Consider the following 25,491-nt stretch of genomic DNA (forward strand, 5'->3'; position numbering starts at 1 on the left):
GAAAATCATGAAAGGGAAGCAGCGGTTGGGAAGGGAGTGAGACAGGGTTGTAGCCTCTCCCCGATGTTATTCAATCTGTATATTGAGCAAGCAGTAAAGGAAACAAAAGAAAAATTCGGAGTAGGTATTAAAATCCATGGAGAAGAAATAAAAAGTTTGAGGTTCGCCGATGACATTGTAATTCTGTCAGAGACAGCAAAGTACTTGGAAGAGCAGTTGAATGGAATGGACAGTGTCTTGAAAGTAGGATATAAGATGAACATCAACAAAAGCAAAACGAGGATAATGGAATGTAGTCGAATTAAGTCGGGTGATGCTGAGGGAATTAGATTGGGAAATGAGACACTTAAAAGTAGTAAAGGAGTTTTGCTATTTGGGGAGCAAAATAACTGTCGATTGTCGAAGTAGAGAGGATATAAAATGTAGACTGGCAATGGCAAGGAAGGCGTTTCTGAAGAAGAGAAATTTGTTAACATCGAGTATAGATTTAAGTGTCAGGAAGTCATTTCTGAAAGTATTTGTATGGAGTGTAGCCATGTATGGAAGTGAAACATGGAAGATAAATAGTTTGGACAAGAAGAGAAGAGAAGCTTTCGAAATATGGTGCTACAGAAGAATGCTGAAGATTAGATGGGTAGATCACATAACTAATGAGTAGGTATTGAACAGAATTGGGGAGAAGAGGAGTTTGTGGCACAACTTGACAAGAAGGAGGGACCGGTTGGTAGGACATGTTCTGAGGCATCAAGGGATCACAAAGTTAGCATTGGAGGGCAGTGTGGAGGGTAAAAATCGTAGAGGGAGACCAAGAGATGAATACACTAAGCAGATTCAGAAGGACGTAGGTTGCTGGGAGATAAAGAAGCTTGCACAGGATAGAGTAGCATGGAGAGCTGCATCAAACCAGTCTCAGGACTGAAGACCACAACAACAACATTAACCGACAGTTATATTAGTTACGATCTTACACTATTGTTGTCCGCCATTACGTTCGGTACAACTATTTTTGGTAATTACGGCTCTTCTAATCCAGATACTATTGAGGATATTTATTCATTTTATGTATTTATGAAAGTAGCAAAGCATCTCCGTCATTGTTTTCACATTATGATGCAAATTTTCCCGTACTGGGCCACCACTAATGTCGAGTATGTTATTTTTCACGTAGGTGCCACTACAGAGACAGGTGTAACTAAATATGCTTCACGCAATTAAAATTAACCAATGTGTTATAAATAAATATGTATACAGAACCCTAAAGTTTCAAACTCTGAGGCGAAAACAGATCATTTTCATATGTTGTTTCTGCTTTGCTGTGTAACAACGTATCAGTACGTCAACGTAACTTCAGCAAAAGGAAATACAGTAATTATAATCAATTTTTTAGCACACTGAAGTGTTGGGTGTAATAAGCCTGCTAACATTTTTTCAGGTTAAACGAGTGCCAGAAGATGTGTGGTAAAAATAATTAATCAGTATCAGTTTTACAAGACGTTACAATTACGTTACATACATTTCAATTTTCATATAAAGGCTATGTCATGTATATACAAAATTTTGGTTGGCAATGCTCCATGCATTCCTGAGTTATGCTTTTACATCACTCCCTTTTGATACCCATCCGCACCCCCATAGGAGATACGTAGTTACTCCAACAGTGTTTCTTTCGAGATAGTAAACGGTATATGTACCAAATTTGGTTGAAATCGGTAAAGTGCTTTAGGAGGAGATGTGGAACGTACATACAATGTACAATAATTTTTATAAATGTGTTAATAGATAGACAGTATAGGTGTAGATATGGGTATAGATTGTTTTCTAAACGTAAACCACGACGAGGAAGGCTAATGGCTATCTGCCCACGGACTACGCCTGTTCTGATAATTAGTAGAGGTTCTACAAATTACACCTGAAATCTAAGGCAGCAAAAATATTTTCACGTAATCCAGTACTAAAATAAATAGAAATTGAAAAGGGCACTCTAACTTTTAACAATAATGAAATGAAAGATGAAACTCACCGACGAGGAGAATTGCGACCACAGTATTCATCTTGCTGTGTGTTGTGTGTTGCTGTACGGCACACTCTGCCCAGACGGTGTACTAAAGCGTCTTTTATAAGGCTGTGAGACACTTAGCATGGGCGCACGGGGTGCGTCGTTAAGATTATGACGGCTAATGACCGGGCGTTCCGGCGGCACGCACGCTTGCCGCTGCCGGCTCTTCTACTACGGATTTTCCGAGTAGATTCCGCTACAGATAACTCCCATCCTTCTGCCACGATTCCTTCGACAGTCTGCGAGAATTTCTCGCGGAGTGATATATCAACGGAATGGTAGGCACTATTGTGACATTGGCACTATTGACATGTTACGACAAGCGAGTTAGTAATTCTGTTTCATAACCTATCAACACTAATGCTAACGGAAACTGCGGAATCTCGATTCCGAGCGGGAAGACGTGCCGGTCCCCGGCACGAATCAGCCCGGCGGATTAGTCTCGAGGTCCGGTGTGCCGGGCAGTCTGTGGATGGCTTTTAAGGCGGTTTTTCATCTGCCTCGGCGAATACGGACTGGTTCCCCTTATTCCGCCTCAGTTACACTATGTCGGCGATTGGTGAGCAAACACTGTCTCCACGTACGCGTGCACCATAATTACTCTACCACGCGAACATTGGGGTTACACTCGTCTGGTGTGAGACGTTCCCGTGGGGGTGGAGGGGAGGGGGGGGGGGGGTGGACTGCTGTAGCCTGCATGAGGTTGTCTACTGAGGGCTGACCTGCCCGTATAAAAGGAGGCAATGAGTATTATTTTGTCGGCAGAGAAGCAGTAACAACAAAATGAGTCGGACAGGAAAGGTCAGAGACCTCTAATGTGGACTGGTCATTGGCTGCCGCATGAGTAACAAATCAATCACGGACATTTCAAATATTCTAAGGCTGCCCAAGTCGACTGTTGGTGATGTGATTTTTGAAGTGGAAACGTGAAGGGGGGTTGTAAAACCACATAAATCAGTGGAAGGGATGACTCATTTATTCCAAAGTGCTGACACCAGAACAGATAGCACAATGGTTGCGATTATTAAAAGTAATGGGGTACAGTGGACACTGGATGGCTCGAAACGAGTTAATTCGAATGATGAATCACGCGATACCCTATGGCGATCCAATGGAATGATATGGGTTTGGCTAATTCCTGTTGATCGTTACCAGCCATTACATGTAGTGCCAACAGTGAGTTACGTAGGTGGTGGTGTTACGGTGTGGAGACACGTTTCGTGGTTAAGGTGTGGTCCCCTTACTGCACTTAATAAAACTTAAAGTGCGAAAGAATACGAACACATTTTACAGCGTCGGTTGCATAATACAGAAGAGGAACAATTAGAAGACGATGATTGTATCAGCATGACAATGCAGCATGTCTTGAAGCTACAACTGTGGGGCAATGGTTTGTACACAGTAACATTCTTGAAAGCGAAGGTCTTGCCCTGGGTCCCAAATGAACCCAGTGGAGCACCTTTTGGATAAATTAGAACACTAACTTCTCTCAAGACCCCTTCGTCCAACACCTCTACCTCCTCTTGCTTCTGCTCTTGAGGAAAACTTGGCTGTCATTCCGCTTTAGACATCAGGCACTCTCACTGAACTTGTCATCGGTGAAGCTCAATCCGTCATAAATGCGAAGGGAGCTGACAGCAAAATATTGTCCACTAATACATGACCGGATACTTCTGGTGCGATACCCAGCAGAGAGAAAATAAAAATATGGCTGCGGTAGAAGAACGTGGGATGAGGAACAGTATATTCGTAGTACAAAAGCGAACTGAAAAATTGATCAAATGATTACATCAAACGAGAAGAATATCATCTTGTACTATGCAATGTCGAGAGCAATTTATCATTTACATCTCACTATACAATGGCATACTGAGTTTCATCTTCGACGGCCTAGTCCGGGTTAGGCACAGTCTTCGGAGGAGAACACAGGACAGATCACACATATTAAATTTCATGTCTACTCTTGGGGTGGAGTCCTCAATGAAGGAAGGGAGGAAATTTTGACTTCAACATTTTCTCGGCGACGAGGTCATTAGAGACGGATTAAAAAAATATGGGGAAGGAAATCGGCCGCGTCCTTATCAAAGGAATCGTCCGGGCATTTGCGTGGAGCGATTTAGAGAAATCCGGAAAACCTAAACCAGCCGGGGATTTGAATCGTCGTCCTGTCATGAAACCTTTTATGCTTGATTTACCGATAACCCAACAAACAAAGCACGCTAATCTAGCTGACATAGAGAAAAAGAAAAGAAAAAAATAAGTTTTCATTCTGAATCCGCCATATGACCCGTATAGTATCCTAAGAGCCAAATGCTGCTTATCAAAAGCCAAAAAATGTAAACTTTATTTTTACTGCTTGATATCTTACTGTATCCTCTTCAAATATATTGCCTGTATACTAATGAACAAGACACAAAATTTTACACAATATTACAACGTTCTTAGGCAGATGGTAGTTGCCTGCTCTGTATCTACCGAGCAAGATGACGGTACAGTTAAGATCCTGGACTAGTATTAGCCAGGAACAGGTTTCAAGTTTCCGTCTACGAATGCTGATTTATGTTTCCCGCAGTATCCTGAATGCTTGACCAATGACAGGTTGTGTCTCTATTTCTCGTCCCACTTTTTGTCTCACCGCTGTTCAGTTACGAATGCTCTTGCAGTTTCCAAAATGTCCTAATTTAGTTCTCACGGGGTAATGAATAAAAAATAGCCAGAAGCGGCCGTATACTGGGGGACCATTATCGGGGAAACACATGTTTTGTTTTATTGTTATTGTTGAGTAAACTGGTTTCCTGTTCTTTAACTTTCTCACGTTTCTGTGTCGAATGTGAACCTCAACAATGCAAGTGATGCGATTACCTAAACGTTATCTGAACAGTCGCCAAATACATCAGAAACTGTGTAACTGTATCATAATTAACTTTTACCAAAAATAATTAGAAACCCTAAAAACTGTATACTAGCAAAACTATACCGCGAAATTTTGTATTGTGCAGTGCAGTGAACAGTGATACAACGTGTGAATCACAGTACCTGACCTGCCGCTGGAACGCACAGAACTAAGAGTAAAATTTTACGTACAATTACAAATTCAATTTTGAAAAAAAAGTCTAAAACGGTTCTGTAAAAATAACCTATATACGTATGCAAATTGACTAAATAAAATTCCGAACACTAAAAGGTATACACGCGAATGTAACACTGCACTGAAAGGGAATGTCTGCGTAAGAAATGAGATCTGAACAGAACTTTAACGAAACTGACCCTGAAGATAATTTTGAAACACAATGTTTAATTGTGACTGATCTTACTGTTTCCTGTCAGATGCTGAAATGACCCTAACAATTTTTGCACGACTTACGTTGTGGCAACGGAAATTTGCTACTGCTCGAAAGCGATGAATATTAAAATACAGTCCCACAGCAAACCAGTTAAAGAAAAACTTTGCCAAGGACAATGCAAGACAAAATAGCTACGCTAAGCACATCAGGCTTTTTTCAGTGACTGTTCCTCTCAGTGCGTTGCCGCAACACACGATTAGAAACTGACCTTTCGTAAGGAGACGGTGGTAGAAACTAAATCTATTGATGTCGAAGACACAAGCATTCAAAAACTTTATTGTGAATTATGAGACTCATTCCTTAATAATTACAACAATCTTCAAAAAATTCATGTCTTATTGAAAAAGATGTTAATCTGCTGTATAATATGTTAATGAAATAGTAAAGGAGTGGTGAAACTGTAATTCTGAGTCCAAGCTATGTGAGCAGATAACTTTGTTTAATCACGTGTCGAAAATCAAATTGGCTGACCCTGATCAATAAAGAAAAATCGTGCTAGAACTTAGTCTTTCTAAAAGTCATGGCAAATTACGTACCAGTATGAAAAGCAGCGACAATATTACCTGAATATCTTCAAACTTCTCGAATCAGTCTTTACATAATCATGTTTCCAAAAAACAACATCCTCTGTGTTTACGTTTCTGTGTTCTGCTAGTTGTTTCCAGACTGCTCAGCAGCTTAACACACGCCCTAATCTCTATCCGTCTGCAACTTTACGAGACGCCTTTACGGAAAGTAGTAATCTATCTTTTCCTTACATTGCTGATACTCCAATCCGTAGTTTTCATTGTTTTGTTTTAATTATCACTGAATGCTACACTGACAACGATAATGCTACTGACAACCAAAGATCACACTGTTTGTACTCAAGACCTGTGTAGTGTAACATACCTACAATTGAAGACTTTTGTTTGAAAAATATCCAGCGTACAGATATGAATAGAAAGAGAGCTCACATCAGTTCCATGGAATACCAAAAATTGGCTACAGATCTTACACACTCACTCTTCCAGTGAGCAGCTTAACAACTGATTATCTTTTCGTTTTATGAACGTTGCGAAAATATACAAACAACAATTGGGACAACACAGAATATATTCACCCATGGAAGCAAGCAGATGAGCAATCTTTGACTTTACCACTTCACCCTCAATGTTGTCTTCTAGTTAGAAAAAAAAGAACACCCAAAGTCATGTTTTAGGGCGTCTGTAAGCAACTTTATTAATCGAAAACTGTCATTATCTATAGTAATTTTGTTTAACGTTCAAAAGCAGCCAATCGAGATGCTGTGATAAAAAAAAGCAACAAACAGATTAAACGCTATGCAAGAGTGAGTGATGCCATACGCCCCCCCCCCCTCTCCCTACACACACACGCACACACACACACACACACACACACACACAGCCGAAAAACTAGTTAGAATGTTCCCAAAACTTCTTGGCCAATCCAGGTCACTTTTTCTCCGCAAATACAACAGTTCTTCTACTTCTTTTTTATCAGCCGTTTGTGTGCGTTTTCACTCCCCCCTTTCTCCCCGTCGCTTCTATCTTCCATATTGGCCACCACTACCACCCCCCATATGCCCCCTTCGCTGCCTCTGTCTCTGTATTAGACGGGTTTGAAATCATAACGCCTAAATATTGGTACATTTTTATTATAGTGTGATTCCAGTTATACATTTAAACAGTTTTAACTTGCCTATATCGTCTTCGTTAAGAGTTACTCTACTTTTTCATTCTAGTTGGTATATTGCTGTTCATTACATAGAACTTAGATTAGGCACACGCGAAAGTAATGGAATAACACGAAATGGACTAGCTAACGGTTAGGAAACTTGGAAGACATTAAAGATGATGCACCTGAGAGCATTCGTAGACAGGCGGAAAGTCTGGAGACCCGTTAGGAGATACCCAAACAGTTATGTAGCACCAATACAGAAGAGGCGGAGCGAGTCCGCAAGCCATTCACGTTTAGCTGAAAGCTTGTCTGGTTTCTCTTGCATTCAAAAGCTATCTCGTGCATGACGTGTCTTCTAATTTCCTAATTTATTCAATGAACTGTTGCTGCAGTTTATGTTCACGCAACGAATGCGACGAATTGCATAGTTTAACAATTAACACGTTAATGCTGTACAAAATTCCGAGTAATTCGAATCGTGCGTTACGTCAGACTGAAAAGACACATACAGGGTGAATTCGATTTCAACCGACCTTTATTTATGGATATTTTCTGAACATTTTGGTATAAGAGATGCGTGGTCTCCGGTGACCAGCTCAAGTGTAACAGTATTTCATTTTATTTCTTATTCCCATTTATCTTCGCATATGTCCATTGATAAAATGGAGCCTCATGTGATAGTTCTTCTTCTACATCTGAAGATGAGTACGCTGCAACAATCGATACTAAACTGTTGAAAGTGAGTTACAATATGACACTGAATACGAGGCGCAGGCGTAGTGTTGACAATCAACAGAAAATGAGGAAGAGTGAAGTAACTGATTGTCTCTCTGTGGTGAACCATGAATCGCAAAAGAAAAGGAGGCCATGGTGCTCGAAGGCCGATGCTATAGCAGTCCAGGTGATAGTGGAAAAAGGGAAACTCAGTCCTTGGCCAATCTTCAGTACGGCATATTGAACATGACGGGGGCCGCCGCCAACTGGAATGCATGGATGCTAAGATCCTTTCGCACCGCATGCCGAAGGGAGGCAGCAGAAAAAATTTTGCAGCTGTGTCGGTCTGTCCATATGAGTTGTTTAGTCGCCAGTCACAATGGACGAGCGTTGACCGTTTCACCATGACTCAGACATAAAGGAAACAATACGTAGTGATGAGTAGTTTCTGGGACTACTATTTATTTAACGTGACAAGATTAGTGCCATCAGGTGCTCACTTACATCTAACCAGAAATTTTACATATTTGGCAATATGCATATATAATATGCAACAAGATAAAACATTTAGTAAATACTAGCGCAGAAAGAGGAAAAAAGTACTCTACATCAGTAAATGTGAAGTACAACTCTAATGACAAGGTACAGTTAAACTACGAGAGCTGGCAGCAGTGGACACGCGAGAAAGATTGGAAGAGAGGACGAAAGATGAACTTGATAAAAAAATATTTGCGAAGACAAAGAAAAAGGAAGTGACATGATTGACTGAGAAATGGAAAGAACAAGAAGATTACAACAGTATTTTTGCTGGTAAGAGCCACATCCCAAGACAACGATGGACATCATTTAGTTTCAGTATGATGGACGTATTGGAATTATGGCCAAAGTTTAAACGGAATGTAAATCGCTCTCTGGGCAAGTATTGCTGAGTAAGTGGATTTAGTACAGCCGTATTTGCCGATTATAGGTGGCCACCACAAATAAGCTAGAAATAAATAAATAAATATTTTGCGCGAAAATAAGCCGCATACTGATTGAGAGGAGAAAAATTACCAGAAATTTACTAGTAATTACGAGTAAAACTTAGGAATGTCTACATCTACATCTACATGGATACTCTGCAAATCTCATTCAAGTGCCTGGCAGAGGGTTCATCGAACCACCTTCACAATTCTCTATTATTCTAATCTCGTATAGCGCGCGCAAAGAACGAACACCTATATCTCTCCGTAAGAACTCTGATTCCCTTTATTTTATCGTGGTGATCGCTTCTCCCTATCTAGGACAGGGTCAACAAAACATTTTCTCATTCGGAGGAGAAACTTGGTGAGAAGGTTCCGTCGCAACGAAAAATGCCTTTCCTTTAATGATGTCCAGCCCAAATCCTGTATCATTTCTGTGACACTCTCTCCCATATTCCGCGATAATACAAAACGTGCTGCCCTTTGAACTTTTTTGATGAACTCCGTCAGTCCCATGTGGTAAGGATCCCACACTGCGCAGCAGTAGTCTAAATGAGGACGGACAAGCTTAGTGTAGGCAATCTCCTTAGTAGATCTGTTACATTTTCTATGTGTCCTGTCAATAAAATGGAGTCTTTGGTTAGCCTTCCCCACAACATTTTCTGTGTGTTCCTTTCAATTTAAGTTGTTCGTAATTGTAATTCCTAGGTATTTAGTTGAATTTACGGCCCTTAGATTAGACTGATTTATCCTGTAACCGAAGTTTAACGAATTCCTTTTAGCGCTTATGTGGATGACCTCACACTTTCCGTTATTTAGGGTCAACTGCCAAATCCGCACCATTCAGATGTCTTTTCTAAATTGCTTTGCAATTTGTTTTGATCTCCTGATGACTTTTAGTCGATAAACGATAGCTTCACCTGCAAACAACCTAAGACAGCTGCTCAGATTGTCTCCCAAATCGTTTATATTGACAAGTAAAAGCAAAGGGCCTATAGAGCTACCTTGGGGAACGCCAGAAATCACTTCTGTTTTATTGGATGTCTTTCCGTCGATTAGTACGAACTGTGACCTCTCTGACAGGAAATCATAAATCCAGACACATAACTGAGACGATATTCCATCAGCACGCAATTTCACTACAAGCCGCTTGTGTGGTACAGTGTCAAAAGCCTTCCGGAAATACAGAAATACGGAATCGATCTGAAATCCCTTGTCAACAGCACGCAACATTTCATGCGAATAAAGAGCTAGTTGTGTTTCGTAAGAACGATGTTTTCTAAATTCATGTTGACTGTGTGTCAATAGACCGCTCGCTTTCTTCAAGGTAATTCATAATATTCGAACACAATGTATGTTCCAAAATCCTGCTGTATATCGACGTTAATGATATGGGCCTGTAATTAAGTGGATTACTCCTATCACCTTTCTTGAAAATTGGTGTGACCAACTTTCCAGTCTTTGGGTACGGATCTTTCGTCGAGCGAATGGTTGTACACGATTGTTAAGTATGGAGCTAGTGTATCAGCATTCTCTGAAAGAAACCTAATTGGTGTACAGTCTTGACCGGAGGACTTGCTTTTGTTAAGTGATTTAAGTTGCTTCATTATTTCGAGGACATTTACTTCTACAATACTCATGTTGGCAGCTGTTCTTGATTCGAATTCTGGAATATTTACTTCGTCGTCTTATGTGAAGGCATTTCGGAACGCTGTGTTTAGTAACTCTGCTTTGGAGGCACTGTCTTCGACAGTATTTCCATTGCTATCGCCCAGAGAAGGCATTGATTATTTCTTGCTGCTAATATACTTCACATACTATCAGAATCTCTTTGGATTTTCTGACAGGTTTCGAGAGAAAGTTTCGTTGTGGAAATGGTTATAAGCATCTCGCACTGAAGTTCGCGCTGAATTTCGAGATTCTGAAAAAGATCGCCAATCTTGGGGATTTTGCGTCTGTTTAAATTTGGTATGTTTGTTTCGTTGTTTCTGCAACAGTTGTCTGACCCGTTTTGTGTACCAAGGAGGATCAGCTCCGTCGTTTGTTAATTTATTTGGTATAAACCTCTCAACTGCTGCCGATACTATTTCTCTCAACATGTATCGTAAACATTTGTTTTAACTTATGATACAGCTTATTGGCACCCAATAACGGTACCATATTTTGTTTTAGGCTATTCGCTCTCATCACTGTCAGCACCGGTATTCACTTCATTATACTCACTCCCACCATTTTCTTGATTCTCTTCCCACAGTACGTCTTCCTCGCTGTCATCCAGCGCATTCGAAATGCAGAATTTCTTCAACCGCTTGATGTTGAACTCTGATGATATGGAGGACCATGAAATAATAATTCGCTTGTACAGGAGAGTGGCTGATAGCTTCTTACTCTTATATTGTCTATTGAAACCGAGGATCTAGAAACGACTGAGAGGTTTCGTCCCGCCGTAGCACTCAGCGGTTCACAACCCCACAACAGGCCACAGCAGTCCACCCACCCCACCGCCGCCTCCTCACACCCAGAGTTATTGTGCGGTTCGGTCTCCAGTGGACCCCCCTGGGAGCGCCTCACAACAGACGAGTGTAACCCCTATGTTTGCGTGGTAGCGTAATTATGGTGTACGCGTACGTGGAGACAGTGTTTGCGCAGCAATCGCCGACATTGTGTAACTGTGGCGGAATAAGGGGAACCAATCCGCATTCGTCGAGGCAGATGGAAAACCGCCTTAAAAACCATCCACAGACTGGCCAACACACCGGACCTCGACACTAATCCGCCGGGCTGATTCGTGCCGTGGACCGGCACGCCTTCCCGCCCGGAAAGCAGTGCGTCAGACTGCACGGCTATCCGGGCGGGCCGTAATGGTGTAACTACGGACAGTAACCTACCACCTCTCGAGGCAGCTTATTATCCCACTATGACATCCGAGCTTATTATTATCCTGCAGTTTTCCTTATCGAGATTCAGTAGTTTCTGTTAGCATTAGTGTTGATGTGTTATGAAGCAGAATTACTAACTCGCTTGTCGTAAGATGTCAACAGCCGTCCCTAACAGCGAAACTGTTGCACGAACTGACTACTCGATTATGTCGTATAAATGTTCGATGGGAATCCCGTCGGGCGATCTGGGTGGCAAAATCATTCGTTGGAATTGTCCAGAATGTTCTTCAGTCGCGAACAATTGCGTCCTACTGAAATGGCGCATTGTCATCCATGAAAATTCCCTCCTTGTATGGGAACATGAAGTCCATGAATGGCTGCAATCGGTCTTCAAGTAACAGAACATAACCATTTCCAGTCGGCGATAGGTTCAGTTCGACCAGAGGACCCAGTCCATTCCATGTAATGCAGCCCACACCATTATGGAGCCGCCGACAACTTACACAGTGGCGTGTCGACAACTTAGGTCCATGGCTTCGTGGGGTCTGCACCACACTCGAACCCCACCATCAGCTCTTACCAACTAAAATCGGGACTCATCTGACCAGACCAGAGTTTCCCAGTCGTCTAGGATCCAAGTTGTGTAATCACGAACCCAGGAGAGGCACTGTCGTGTTATTAGCAAAGGCACTCGCGTCGGTCGTCTGCTGCCATAGACCGTTAAAGCCAAATTTCACGGCACAGTCCTAACGTCCGTCGGTAATTCGCACATTGATTTACATTGATTTTTGCGGTTATTTCACGCTGGGCTGCTTATCTGTTAGCACTGATAACTCCATACAAATTCCGCACTCTCGGTCGTTAAATGAAACCCGTCGGCCACAGCGGTGTCCATGGAGAGAGGCAATGCCTGAAATTTGGTATTCTCGGCATGCTCTTGACACTGTGGATCTCGGAATATAGAATTCCCTAATGACTTCCGAAAGGGAATGTCTCTTGCGTCTAGCTCCAGCTACCATTCCGCGGTCAAAGTCTGTTAATTCCCGTCCAGCGGTCATATCACGTAGGAAGGCTTTTCACACGAATCACCATAATACAAATGACAGCTCCACCAATACATTACCCTTTTATACCTTGTGTACACGATACTGCCGCCATCTGTATATGTCCATATCGCTATCCCATGACTCTTGTCAGCTCAGTGTATTTGTTGTGAGGTTACCATTTAAATGTGATAAGAGACCAAAATGTATACATTTTATGACAGTGGAATCAAGGATTGTAGCGAAATTGATTCGACTTGGAATATGATACTCTAGCTTCACGTGTATGAGATTACTGATTTTTTGTGTTTTGTTTTAATGCCTACGATACCAATCATGAACCAGACAATGGGCGGGTCAGTTTAATTCATAACCGTATAACCATTCTTAACGTAGGAATACGATATAGTCGCAGACTGACGGACGGTTATTGCTACTTATACAGAGCGAATATTAATAAAACCGACAAACATCAGGTACATATTCCTGGGAAAAAGGTTCTACGAACATGCGTCCGGAAATGCACGCTTGTCATGGCAGATAGCGCTGACGAATGGCAGTGCCTCTGACAGATCTCCCGGGTTCGATTCCCTGCGGGGTCAGGGATTTTCACCTGCCTCGAGATGACTGAGTGTTTATGTTGTCCTCATCATTTCATCATCATTCATAAAAGTGTCGAGTTTGGACTGAGCAAACGTTGGGAATTTGAACGGGCGCTGATAACCGCGCAGTTGAGCGCCCTACAAACCAAACATCATCATCATCATCTGACAGATTGCTGTGTGTTTCTTATGTGTAGCAGGCTGTGTGATTGACGCAGCGTACTGTAAGCAGCAGAATGGTCCGGTATTCATATCGGAAACAACCCGAGATGGTGTTTGTGCACGGCCAAGCATATGGAAGCGTTGGGGAGGCAGCACGGCTATATCAAAGTAAGCACCCTCACAGACATTAGACACCTCACACAACATTTCAAGCCCTTTTTGGGCGTCTGTGTGATCATAGGTCCTTTCAGACAGACGAATGTGCAGGGAGGCGACGGACTGCGCGTACACCAGATATGGAGGACCGGGTTCTACAGGATACTGGGACGAACCCTAGCATAACCTCCAGGCAAGTGGCTCGCCAACATGGTGTAACCTAAAGTACGATTATGTGTATCCTGCGTGACAACCGCTACTATCCGTATCACCTGCAATCCCATAGAGGCCACTTTGAACATCTGTTGTTGATTTCAATGCTATGCAGCTCTGTACTGTGTTCCGGGACGACTTGTTGTTGCACGCACACTGGCCATTTTCTGACACGTGTTCATAGGACCTTTTTTCCACCATTTCCAGTCAGTAATCCGTCCCTGCAGCTCGTCCACTCTGTATACTACTGATAGCACCACACGCGACGACTATGTACTGCTGCGAAGGAAAATTCAACTCGTGGTGTCAGGCCATGCTTTGCCACACAACACTACGAACATAACATGCACGAAATTTTAACTTCTGCATCGCTTTAGCAACACTACCATACGAAACCTGAGATTGGACACAAAGTCTCATGACACCTTTTTCAAGGCGAACTGAGTCTCACATTCTTCGTCTCAGCCAGTTTAACGTGTGTCAAAATGACCGGTCTCCAAGTTTTCTTTTTATCAGCAACTGACCCGCATGCTCGAAAACGGGTGATTAATCTCGCTAGTGTGGAAGTGTTCGACACAGCGGCATCTGTATATTTCCCATGAATTGCGTGTACAACACTCCGTGCATACCAGCAACTTGAAAAATACTGTTCAGCAAGAAAACTCGTTGCTCTTGTGAAAACATGTTTACCAAACAATGAATTGCGCAATACGAATGACGCATATGACCTGTACCCATCACAATGACGTCTTGGTGTGTTGTCGGTAATACTTTTAGTGCTGTCATGCAATCGCTGATTTAACGAATGCGATGCAACTCCAGTTTACACACACTTCTCTTTCTGTAAGTGCGACTTTTCGATCGTGCTGCAAGGCGAACTATTGTCTGCAACAGGTCGATATAGGAAAGCGTTCTTTCTGGCAGGGCAGTCCCAGTCATTAACCAATTACCGACGAGCCTAGTCAAATGAGACGCGAGAGGAATTTCCGAACGATGTGGCGATAGGTCACGCTGCACGAGTTACCACCGGACTCATAACAAAGCTGCTATCCACTGCGGGAGTCAGACAGTCGTTATCGTGGCTGTATCTTAATACTTTGCTGCAGCGTGTGATAGAATTCCAGGTGTCCGCTGACTTACGTGAATTGAAGGTCGTTTTTATGTACAAGTTCGATAACTGACAGTCTATTACAAACTACTCGTACAATGTCTCTAACTCATAAGGTAAATTTACGTGGTTTCTCAGCTACATTTCTCCCTTCGTTGGGGTTCAAGTCCTCCCTCGGGAAAGGGTGTATGTGTGTGTGTGTGTGTGTGTGTGTGTGTGTGTGTGTGTGTGTGTGTGTGTTGTCCATAGCGTAAGTTTATTTAAATTAGTCTATAGGCTTAGGAACCGATGAGCTTAGCCGTTTAGTCCCATAAGACCCTTACCACAAATTTCCAATTTCAGCTACATTTCACCGGGCGAGATGGCGCAATGATTAGCGCACTGGACTCGCATTTGGGCGGAGGACGGTTCAAATCCTCGTCCGGCCATCCTGATTTACGTTTTCCGTGATTTCCCTACATAGCTTCAGGCAAATGCCGGGATGGTTCCTTTGAAGGGGCACAGCCAACTTCCTTCCCCATCCTCCCCTAATCCGATGGGACCGATGACCTCCCTGTTTGGTCCCTTCCCCCAAATCAAACAACCAACCAATCAGCTACATTTTATTGTTCATAATATCGTTCCGACAACACCGTGCTTGTAGTTTCTTCAGTTTCTTGATACCAGGCGTACAAAATCGCTTAGGCCTATGGATATCTTTGAGTGAATCCGATATAAGCTTCAGTTTCTCTGTTTCGTGTGCACGCATAAGTGTTCTAACATTTATTGAAAGGCAGAACATAGTTTGATTGGAACGTAAGCTGAAGTGACTTTGATTAGAAAACAAGAAGTAATGGTAACATAACAGGGTTCGTTGGAGATATAAACTGCCCAATCACATGCGATATGAAAGCTCGTAATGCATCATTTTCATGACATCTTCCGCCAGAATGATAGCGCTGCTGCGGTTGATGCAGGGTGTTATACTACATCGCAATTGAATGTAAGCAAATGGCTATGTTTCAATTAATACTGAGTTAATGACTTAAAACAGGGCCGTTAAAAGCTTAATTACTTCATGAATAGTCCTAACATTTTAACACCAGAAACTAATTCTACATTGATATTGCAGACGGTTGATGTACATCAACATATTATTTTAACTTTCTTCTATTTTTAAGGAAAAAATAGGTATTTTTAAATGTGAGCCATATTTTGTTCTTTTTTCAAAACTAATTCGATCAGATAAATGTAAATAGTGATTATATAGCAAAAATGTGGCATTCTGTCATAGTCACCATTTAAAATTACAATTTATGTACACCTGCATAAATCATTCAATCGACAATAAACTCTTCTGACTTGTAAATTACAACGTTGCCCTGTGCTGCTTTTAAGGAGAACCATTCCAAACAGCGAGTTAGCAAGTGATGAACATGACATTTGTCTGTTACTATACAGCTGCTAGAAAAGTTTCCATAAATATCAGATTCACAAGATATCAGTCAGTTTGTTTCAGCTGGAAGGTAAGCTGTCGTGTCTTGTGTTAGTTTATAAAACAAAGCAATAACATTTCCCTGAGTTTCTTTTAGTTAATGAGTTGCCATCCACCATCGAAAATCAGTTCCAAAATGAAGATGGATGTAATGTTTTTATTGTTTCTTTTTTCCACCTATCATTGAAAATCAGTACCAAAATAGTGAACCTGTGGTAGTGCAACATAAATTTAAAAAAGAAACAAGCTAAAGTAAGTATTGCAGCTTCATGGTTTAGAAAAAAATATGGAAGCACCAAAAAACGCTTCGGTGTAGAAAACCCATCAGCATTCAAAACTGCTTCCAGTCGCCTCGAAATAGATAAGGGAATCGTGTAGCATTCTCCCTGCAAGATCTAATGATTGTGGTGACCAGGGGAACTACGACACTTCACCTTAGTACTCACTAATCCAGTCCTGGATAGAGATGCAAATGGTACATCGATGCTTCGAAAACATCGAGATTTCGACCATAAATATCGTGGCTTCCGTCGTTGCTTTGAATGGCAATACATAACCGATGCATCGATGACAAAATTCCAAAAACATCGAAATCATTCAACAATGGATGATTCACTCCGTTCGTGGGTCCTCAGTCTTCGACGCTTCGGGTCTCGTAATTTGTGCAGTGTTACATTTACTGCGTCGTCTCGATTTTTGTACTTTCGATCTAGTGGATAAGTAAAATAAGGTTACAAGATTTCATTTACTTAAAATAGTCTCCATTGAATTATGCGCTGGGATCACTGATTGTAATACAAGTGATTCTCATTGTCCCAGTGTCCATTTTACAAGGTGTCAAGTCGACAAACTATAAAAGCCAGGATTGACGACTCGTATGATCAATGAATGATATTTCTAAAACATACAATAAGAATGCCAAATACTGATGCATTACCTACAATATTTGGACAGAAACAATGCAAAATTAATCATTTGTGGGCATTAATATTCACTTTCTAGACAAGGCTCAACTCCTCAGCCGAGCATTGGTGCTTTTGAGCTGACAGAATACGACACATCGCTGTACATCACTGGAAAAAATGACAGATATATTCTCCGAGTGGAATATTTCAATCGAAAAAGTTTCAGCTACCATATCAGATAATGACAGCACTGTTATGAAGGTCATTTGACACATGTTCGGCGACAAACGACTACCTATTGTTTTGCTCATACGATTAACGTATTCGTAACTAAAATCACTGATGATGCAAAACATTAAACTGAATTAATACTTACGGTCCGAGATATCATCAAATATATTAAAGCGAGCATCAGTGCCATCGACCAGTTGCGGAAAATATAGGTAGAGACGAGACTGAAGGAAGGCCAAAGTAAAAAAAAATAAAAAAAGCTTTACTTGGTATTCGCGCATAATGGAATTCGTGCTTGTGTATGCTGGAACGTTTCCTAGAGTTAGTGTCCGTTGCGGGAGTGATACTTCTAATTAGACTGAGGCTCTCTCAGTGGTTTCCAGCAGCGGATTAGATTGTGTCAAACAAATGGCGGAATCTCTACGACCATTTGGAAAACCAACAAAACCGATTTCAGGGGACACTTCCATTACAGTAAGTAATGCGATCCCGTTAGTCACTTGTGATCGGTACACTGTCGAAAAGATGATACCTACAAATAAAAGCTGGCAAGAACTTTCGGCAACTTAGAACATACCATCTTTCTGCCATTTTCAACAATTCTTGATCCAAGATTCAAATTCATTGCTAACTAAAAGGTAATTAATTGCCGCCGGCCGAAGTGGCCGTGCGGTTAAAGGCGCTGCAGCCTGGAACCGCAAGACCGCTACGGTCGCAGGTTCGAATCCTGCCTCGGGCATGGATGTTTGTGATGTCCTTAGGTTAGTTAGGCTTACTTAGTTCTAAGTTCTAGGGGACTAATGACCTCAGCAGTTGAGTCCCATAGTGCTCAGAGCCATTTGAACCATTTGAATTAATTACCTACATAAACGTATACGGGAATTTACAATCAATTACGACACATCCGATGAGTCGGATAACGAAGAGTCTGACACTTGAAAATACCACAAGCAGCTGACACACAGAAAGATGACAAATGAGTGATCAATCTCTGCTGGAAACATTAGTGAAAATGAGGTTCAAATGCACCTGTTGTCTCTTGTTACGCCACCAATAAAAAGAGGCTATATTGCAATCTGGGAGCGCATGAAGTAATTTTTCTTAAAACTTGCAAAAACTGTCAAAGTGTGTCTTCCCGTCGCCGCCACATCTGTACCAAGCAAGTGCTTGTTCTCTAAGCCTGGGGCAACCACCCAGGAAGAAGCTTTTAGGAACTAGATTATCTAAGCTTTTTTCCTAAATTGCGTGTTGTCAAATGAAAAAAAAAATAATTTAATGATAAAGAATGAATTTCCTTTACAAGATCCATTTTATTTAGTTTCGTAATATGGTTTATATGAAGATAGTCACCGCATCGGCATCATTGCGTCTAACGTAACTTAACGTTAGAAATAACATTAGAGAAGGAAAGTTGCTGCTCACCATATAGCGGATGTGCCGAGCCGCGATAGGCAAAAACAAAAAGTTCCCACAATTATAGCTTTCGGCCATTAAGGCCTTTGACAGCAATACACACACACACACACACACACACACACACACACACACACACACATCTGCAGTCTCAAATAACTGAAACCACATCTGAGAATGGAGACGTGTGTGTGTGTGTGTGTGTGTGTGTGTGTGTGCGCATGTGGGTATGTGTGTCTATTGCTGACAAAGGCCTTAATGGCCGAAAGCTATAATTGTGTGAATCTTTTTGTTGTGCCTATCGCGGCTCGGCATCTCCGCTATATGGTGAGTAGTAACTTTCCTTCTCTAATATTGTTACATTCAATCCTGGATTTTCCATTGTTTGATTTTTGCTTAACGTTAGAAACGATAGACAGATCTGTGAAGAAACAGGTTCCTTCGTGTTTTAAAATATCTCTGACCACATAACGTATGCTGTTTTATTATGCTAATTAAAAATATCATTTTGGCTTGCTTTTTCAAATATTTCCAAAACACATAGAAACATCGTAAATACATAGATGTATCGTTTTTAAGAGTGATGTTCTTTTACTATCTCCGGCCGGAGTGGCCGAGCGGTTCTAGGCGCTACAGTCTGGATCCGCGCGACCGCTACAGTCGCAGGTTCGAATCCTGCCTCAGGCATGGATGTGTGTGATGTCCTTAGGTTAGTTAGGTTTATGTAGTTCTAGGGGACTGATGACCTCAGAAGTTAAGTCCCATAGTGCTCAGAGCCATTTTTTCTTTTACTATGGAAGCTTTTCGGGTGAACGTCGACGTCACAGCATCGCTGTTTCACTACTGAGACGTAAACTCGGCCAGAACTCGCAAACGGTGTGAAATAAGACTAAGCCCACAAAATGACTTTCCTCCATTGCTGCATAGTCCATGTTTTATGGTTTTCACGCCACGTTTCCCTGTTACGGGTGTTTGCGTCACTGATGAGTGATTTTGGAATTCCATCTCGCCTTACATTTCCTTGCTTATAGAGGTTCTTCTGCGTTGTTTTAGTGCTGACAGAGTTAGTCAGCGTGACATTCAGCTCTGCAGTGACGTTTGCAACTGTCGTCCTGTCATTCTTCGTCACAGACCTGTTCAACGGGCGTCTGTCACGATCACACATCACGCAGTTCCGCCCGCGTTGTATCTCAGCTGATGTTCTTCCGCTATCCCTGTATACGGTATAAACCTTCGATACGACACCTCTTCCAACACGAAACACTTCGGCTGCCTTGGTTACGAGCACCATAGGAGCACAATTTGCCACTTTCTAACTCATTCGGTTCCAACATAACGTACTCATTTATAAATACACAGAACACTGTTATGACCATGACTGACAACTGAAACGTTTTGCGGACATCGTTCAGGTGCCGTTCGAGGTCAAATACAACAGCACAACCTGTAGGCTCTGCTAGCATCTGCATTTATGTTCAAACATGCGGGCCTCGAACTGTTTTCATACTTAACGTCCAACCGCCGTATTGTGCAAATGGAGATTCATTCACCTGTGAAGGGTACTAGATTTATGACGACATGTGCTCAAAAACATATCGGGAATGGTCAACAATGCCGATACAACCGGTACGCAACATTTCGGTCGTCTGCTGCGTCCGTACAAAGACTTAACTTCAAGGTACTACCACAGAATGGCTAGTATACAGAAAGGAAGCAGAGGGTGGCTCGTTTGTTATATGTATGAAGTCATGCATTGCGCTCAACGCCGTATTGAAACCGAGTAAAGGCGAAGCGATAGCTGCTTACTGCTACGGCTCGAAATGGAAATCCTTACCAAACGGAAGTAATGCAACCGTCAATGAAACAAGTTGTGATAAATCTTTAGTTAAAAACTTATAATATAAGCCCTTAAATTCATTACTATTCATATGTGCAAGCTGAGAACTGCCACTCCTAATTTCAGATAACAATGAAACTTCTTTGTTATGTAAATATCGGTTCTTTCTTTGCAGCAATTTCATTTTACCTCTTAATTTTTCGCCGCGCGGGGTAGCCGTGCGGTCTGGGCTCCTTGCCATAGTTCGCGCGGCTCCCCCTGTTGGAGGTTCGAGTCCTCCCTTGGGCATGGGTGTGTGTGTTGTCGTCGGTGTAAGATAGTGCAAGTTAGATTAAGTAGTGTGTAAGACTAGGGACCGATGACCTTAGCAGTTTGGTCCCATAGAACTTACCACAAATTTCCAATTCTTAATTTTTCTTTTCTGGGGACTTCGAGCTGAATATCAAGTTCACCTCCAACAGAAACAGCTGTTGCGGGACACTTCGCAGCGGTTTATGTTGTATCAGTGCTGAAATTTTCATTTGCACTTCCAAACTGAAAACAACGCATAGGTGTTATTTCCTTGTATGTCTGGATGAACAGCCGTTAATGACTGCTGTCTGAAATAAATTCACAATAAATTGGTGTGAACGAATAGCCGAAGTTGTTACGGCGACCACCCGCAAGCGGAAAATCCAGGTTCGAGCCCCAATCCGGCACATATTGGGATGTCACAGATATATGGTATATGTATAAACACAGCTGATGCCAAAATATTCGCAGTCAGCGAATTGATTTCCAAATGACAATCGTACAACTGTAAATGAAGACAGTGTGTGATGAGGTCCTACACTCCGAGGAGCGTAGGGGACGATGCTATGCTAGGCAAGGTCCTAGTGGTGGTGGTTTGCCATTGCCTTCCTCCGACCGTAATGGGGATGAATGATGATGATGAAGACGACACAACAACACCCAGACATATCGAGGCAGGAAAAATCCATGACTCCGCCGAGAATCGAACCCTGGACCCCGTGCGCGGGAAGCGAGAACGCTACCGCAAGACCACGAGCTGCAGACAAATGAAAACATTAGGCTGCATTAAAATTTAATTCATACAAATGTTTTGAATCAGGCCGAGACCTGCAAGTTCACTCTAACATGTCATGTAATATGAATCATATTCGTTCAATAAACGACTGATTAGTGTCGCAAACAAATTCTTAAAAGCTTTATCCTAAATATGAGATGTGTTTTAGATTTTCCATTATGTAACTGTTGGTATCTAATGTCTTCTTCACCATTTTCTTCGACCAGTAAGTAGAACAATAAATCGTGATTATTAATCACTGGACTCTCATTAGTGTGGACGACGGTTCAATCCCGCGTCCGATCATCCTGATGTAGGTTTTCCGAGATTTCCCTAAATCGCTTCAGGCAAATGCCGGGATGGTTCCTTTGACAGGGCATGGCCGACATCCTTCCCCATCCTTCCCTAATCCGATGAGACCGATAACCTCGCTGTTTGGTCTCTTCCCCCAAATCAACGCAACCTTAACCCAGCAGTGATCATTTATTGATGAAACATGCGTCTACTTGCAAGAACTGTTCACGACTGAGCTTCAGCCGACTTGCACAATTTCAATTTATAAGCTATATTTAGCGCGCAGCATGTATCATCTGAAATGAACTAAACTTAATGTAGCCAGTGACCACATGTTTCACTGCAAACACTTCAAACTATTTGCTGCAGAGTATTAAAAATCAAATGTCGCCGAGACTATGACCAATTTGAAAAAATAGGTCATCATTGACCTGTGATACGAAATTGTAAGTTATGAAAGAATTGTTTTGTGCACCAGTTGGTTTCCTCGGAATCTAACGAGAGGTATTAATGAAGAAAACGCGCAAATGCAAAACAAGTCGTTTCTTTCTTTTTTTTTTAAAAAGAAAAGGACCTCTACCGAATAATTAATCACGGGATTTGGTGTGGCTTTGCTTCATTTACACTTTTTAGAGTTTAATGAGTTATTACTGTTTAGAGCACGAAAACTGGAAAAGTCACTTTTCGAGGTCCTCGTTCTGTAATATTTTCTCCCGTTTGATAACATTATTTACCAAACGCAATCGACGATTCATGGCTACCAAGGAAGTCGGCGGTGTGAATTTATGGAACTTGAAAGAACATCATGAGAAATACTCATGGTAGTAACGGAAGATTTTATGTGTCCCAGGCACCGTACAGAAGTACAACGTTTTGTGCAAAAAAAAGTATTCTGTTGGTCTTTACCAAGTTATGAAACGCCCACAACTGATTCCACACAGGAGTATCTGGCACCATACACAGGAGCTGCAACAGTAAGAGTAGTAGCTGCTATAGCAGAGGTTGTAACACTAACGGTCTGTAGTAGCTGCGGTTTTACTGATAACAGAATCATTAAACCTGACAACGTTGGAAGTAGGTTAGTCGTTACAGCGGTTATGTGTTTCTCCGTGACGACTCAATGTAGTCGATGTCTTGACAGGGTTAAGTTAATGGAGGAGCATATAGCAAATAATATTATATTAACTTAATGCTCGTGATTATTTCATCACTAGTTGTGCACTGACGGTAGAGTTGCCTGTAGCAGGACGATCAACCAGGATTCATCCATTGAATCAAATCAAACGACGAGTAACACTACAATGCACTAAGATAACCAGATTATTCGCTGCACCCATCTTGTAAGATGATTGCGTATTACTGGCCATCGTACCGTTACATAACAGGGAAACAATCTAAATAATTAATAAATGAAATACTGATGCAGAAATGTAAATAAACGGAAGACACAGCCACTAAAACGAAAACTGTGCAAATTAATGTAAATTCATTACTGATGTCAATAGTATTCCAAAAATGCTAAAAAGACGGTAAAGTCACAGCTTCTTCTGCGTCGTTCATGACAGTAAAGAAAAACAAAAATGTGACGTAAAATACTGATTCCTAACATTGATCTTGAGGTTCTTAAGTTACTAGTTAAAATATGAACGTGTTTATTTCTTTCAAAAAAATGGTTGTTAGCTTGTTGTGCAAAGTAGCATATGGACCTCGAAAATGTTTCTTCAGTCAGTGTGAATCCACAAGGGGCTCGGGATATTTCATATTATTCTTTGAGTTAAGGGGGGAGTGCAATGAAAGGTTCATTTATTTTTATTGGAATACAGAGAGAGACGTTCAATAGTGTAGAAAAGGTTTGGTAACACTGGTTCCTCCATGAAATGTTTTGCTTACACTCAGCGCGGTGTTGATTATCTTTGAAGCTCCCTCCGCGCATTTTTAAGCCATCACTTCTGTGGCAGTAATCCTTATTTTAGAAGGAACAATCCGCTTCAATACCTATCTCTCACTGTCAGCAAGGTTGATCATCTTTCCATTGTCAAGGCACTTGATACTATAGCTTTAGAAGAAGGAGATTAACACGTGTGAAACATGCACGAATTAAATAGGCACTTCGGAACTGTGTAAATGGCCGGTAATTAACCTAACACCACAATATCCGCAATCTCAAAACGCTTTCAGCGAAATAATAGTATGAGGGAGAAAAAAACAAAACGTCGTTATGCAACAGCCAGATGCCATGATAAGCTCATAACTTGAGGTGTCCTTACCGTGGAGGTCCTTACCATGGTGTTCATATTTCTTTTGTCCGTCCCTGTAATATTCCATGTATTTTAATACCCGAGTTATGTGTAACTAGTGTCCACGTCATCTGTTAACAGAACGCAGACTTTAAACAACATTACACAAATGCTTCGCAGAAAGTTATCAGTACTCGCAACATGCCCAGGAATGTCTTCGACTTGAGCTTCATTCAGTCGCAAATATACTCCATATCGAAGTCAACCTGGAAGGCATCGGTGGTGCAAAATCCCAAAACTGGTCACACAATTATTTACATATTCTCCGTTGTAAATGAATTAGGTACTGATGTGCAGTTTTCCATATTTGACGTATTCCTTAGAGTTCAGTTCACATCAGTCAAGTCCTTAATACTCTAAAGGCAAAGTCGATTTTCAGTTTAGCAAATGTTTTTCTCTATGCATTTCTGTCATCTACGTTCCGTTTTAGTCCTTAAACCAGGCTACAAGGGTCCCATCACCTGTATCTGATTTAATATCAATCCTATTTCGCTCTGCTATAGATAAAAATGGCATTCTATGATAGTTTCAACGTGGTCCATATGCGCAGCATATTAACTAGGTTTATATCTCAGTGTTGGCAGAAATGTAAGTTCATAAAACGAGAGCCGTACCTTTTAAGTGTCCGTTCACATTGAATTCGCGTGAAGTGGTGCCGCCTAGCGGTGACTGCCTGCTACAGCTACGTTTGCCGCCCACCGCTAGATGGCACGTCATTTCACTTCATAGTAGACAGCACCAGAGCAAAGTCGAGCAGCACCTTACCGTGACAGCAAACAAGCTATTAAAATGCGTATGTACAGATAGCTGAAGCAACGAGCTACCTATTGACAAACCTTCCATTCCGCAGAACTACAGTGCAACGAATGACAAGGAAATGTGTATGGACTTGCGCAGTAGAAATCTTCTGACTGTTGTCCCCAGATTCGTGTGATTAAGAAATACTTTGGTTTTGAAGTATCGTTCATATACTTTTACTCTAGATACCGGTACTTATACATACCATAGTTAATATCTTTATCAATTTGTACAAATTTTCCTCATATTTCAACAGT

The 25,491-nt window shown here is 41.6% G+C and overlaps 1 protein-coding gene across 2 annotated transcripts in view; it reads right to left on the reverse strand.

The window, feature by feature from the left end:
- The window catches only part of LOC126457529 (follistatin-related protein 3-like), a 42,297-nt gene extending 17,771 nt beyond the window's left edge, over nucleotides 1-24,526 (reverse strand). The window contains exon 1 of one of the 2 annotated variants that reach the window (XM_050093886.1): nucleotides 24,407-24,526. In XM_050093886.1, the coding sequence (XP_049949843.1) occupies nucleotides 24,407-24,464 (58 nt within the window). In that variant the 5' untranslated portion in view covers nucleotides 24,465-24,526. Of the gene's footprint in view, nucleotides 1-2,020; nucleotides 2,235-24,406 lie in introns of those variants that run through there. The other variant, XM_050093894.1, reaches the window with a different exon arrangement.
- Between the last annotated feature and the right edge of the window lie 965 nt (nucleotides 24,527-25,491).

The sequence above is a fragment of the Schistocerca serialis genome, chromosome 1, assembly GCF_023864345.2.
Source record: "Schistocerca serialis cubense isolate TAMUIC-IGC-003099 chromosome 1, iqSchSeri2.2, whole genome shotgun sequence".
NCBI classification, from domain to species: Eukaryota; Metazoa; Arthropoda; class Insecta; order Orthoptera; family Acrididae; genus Schistocerca; species Schistocerca serialis.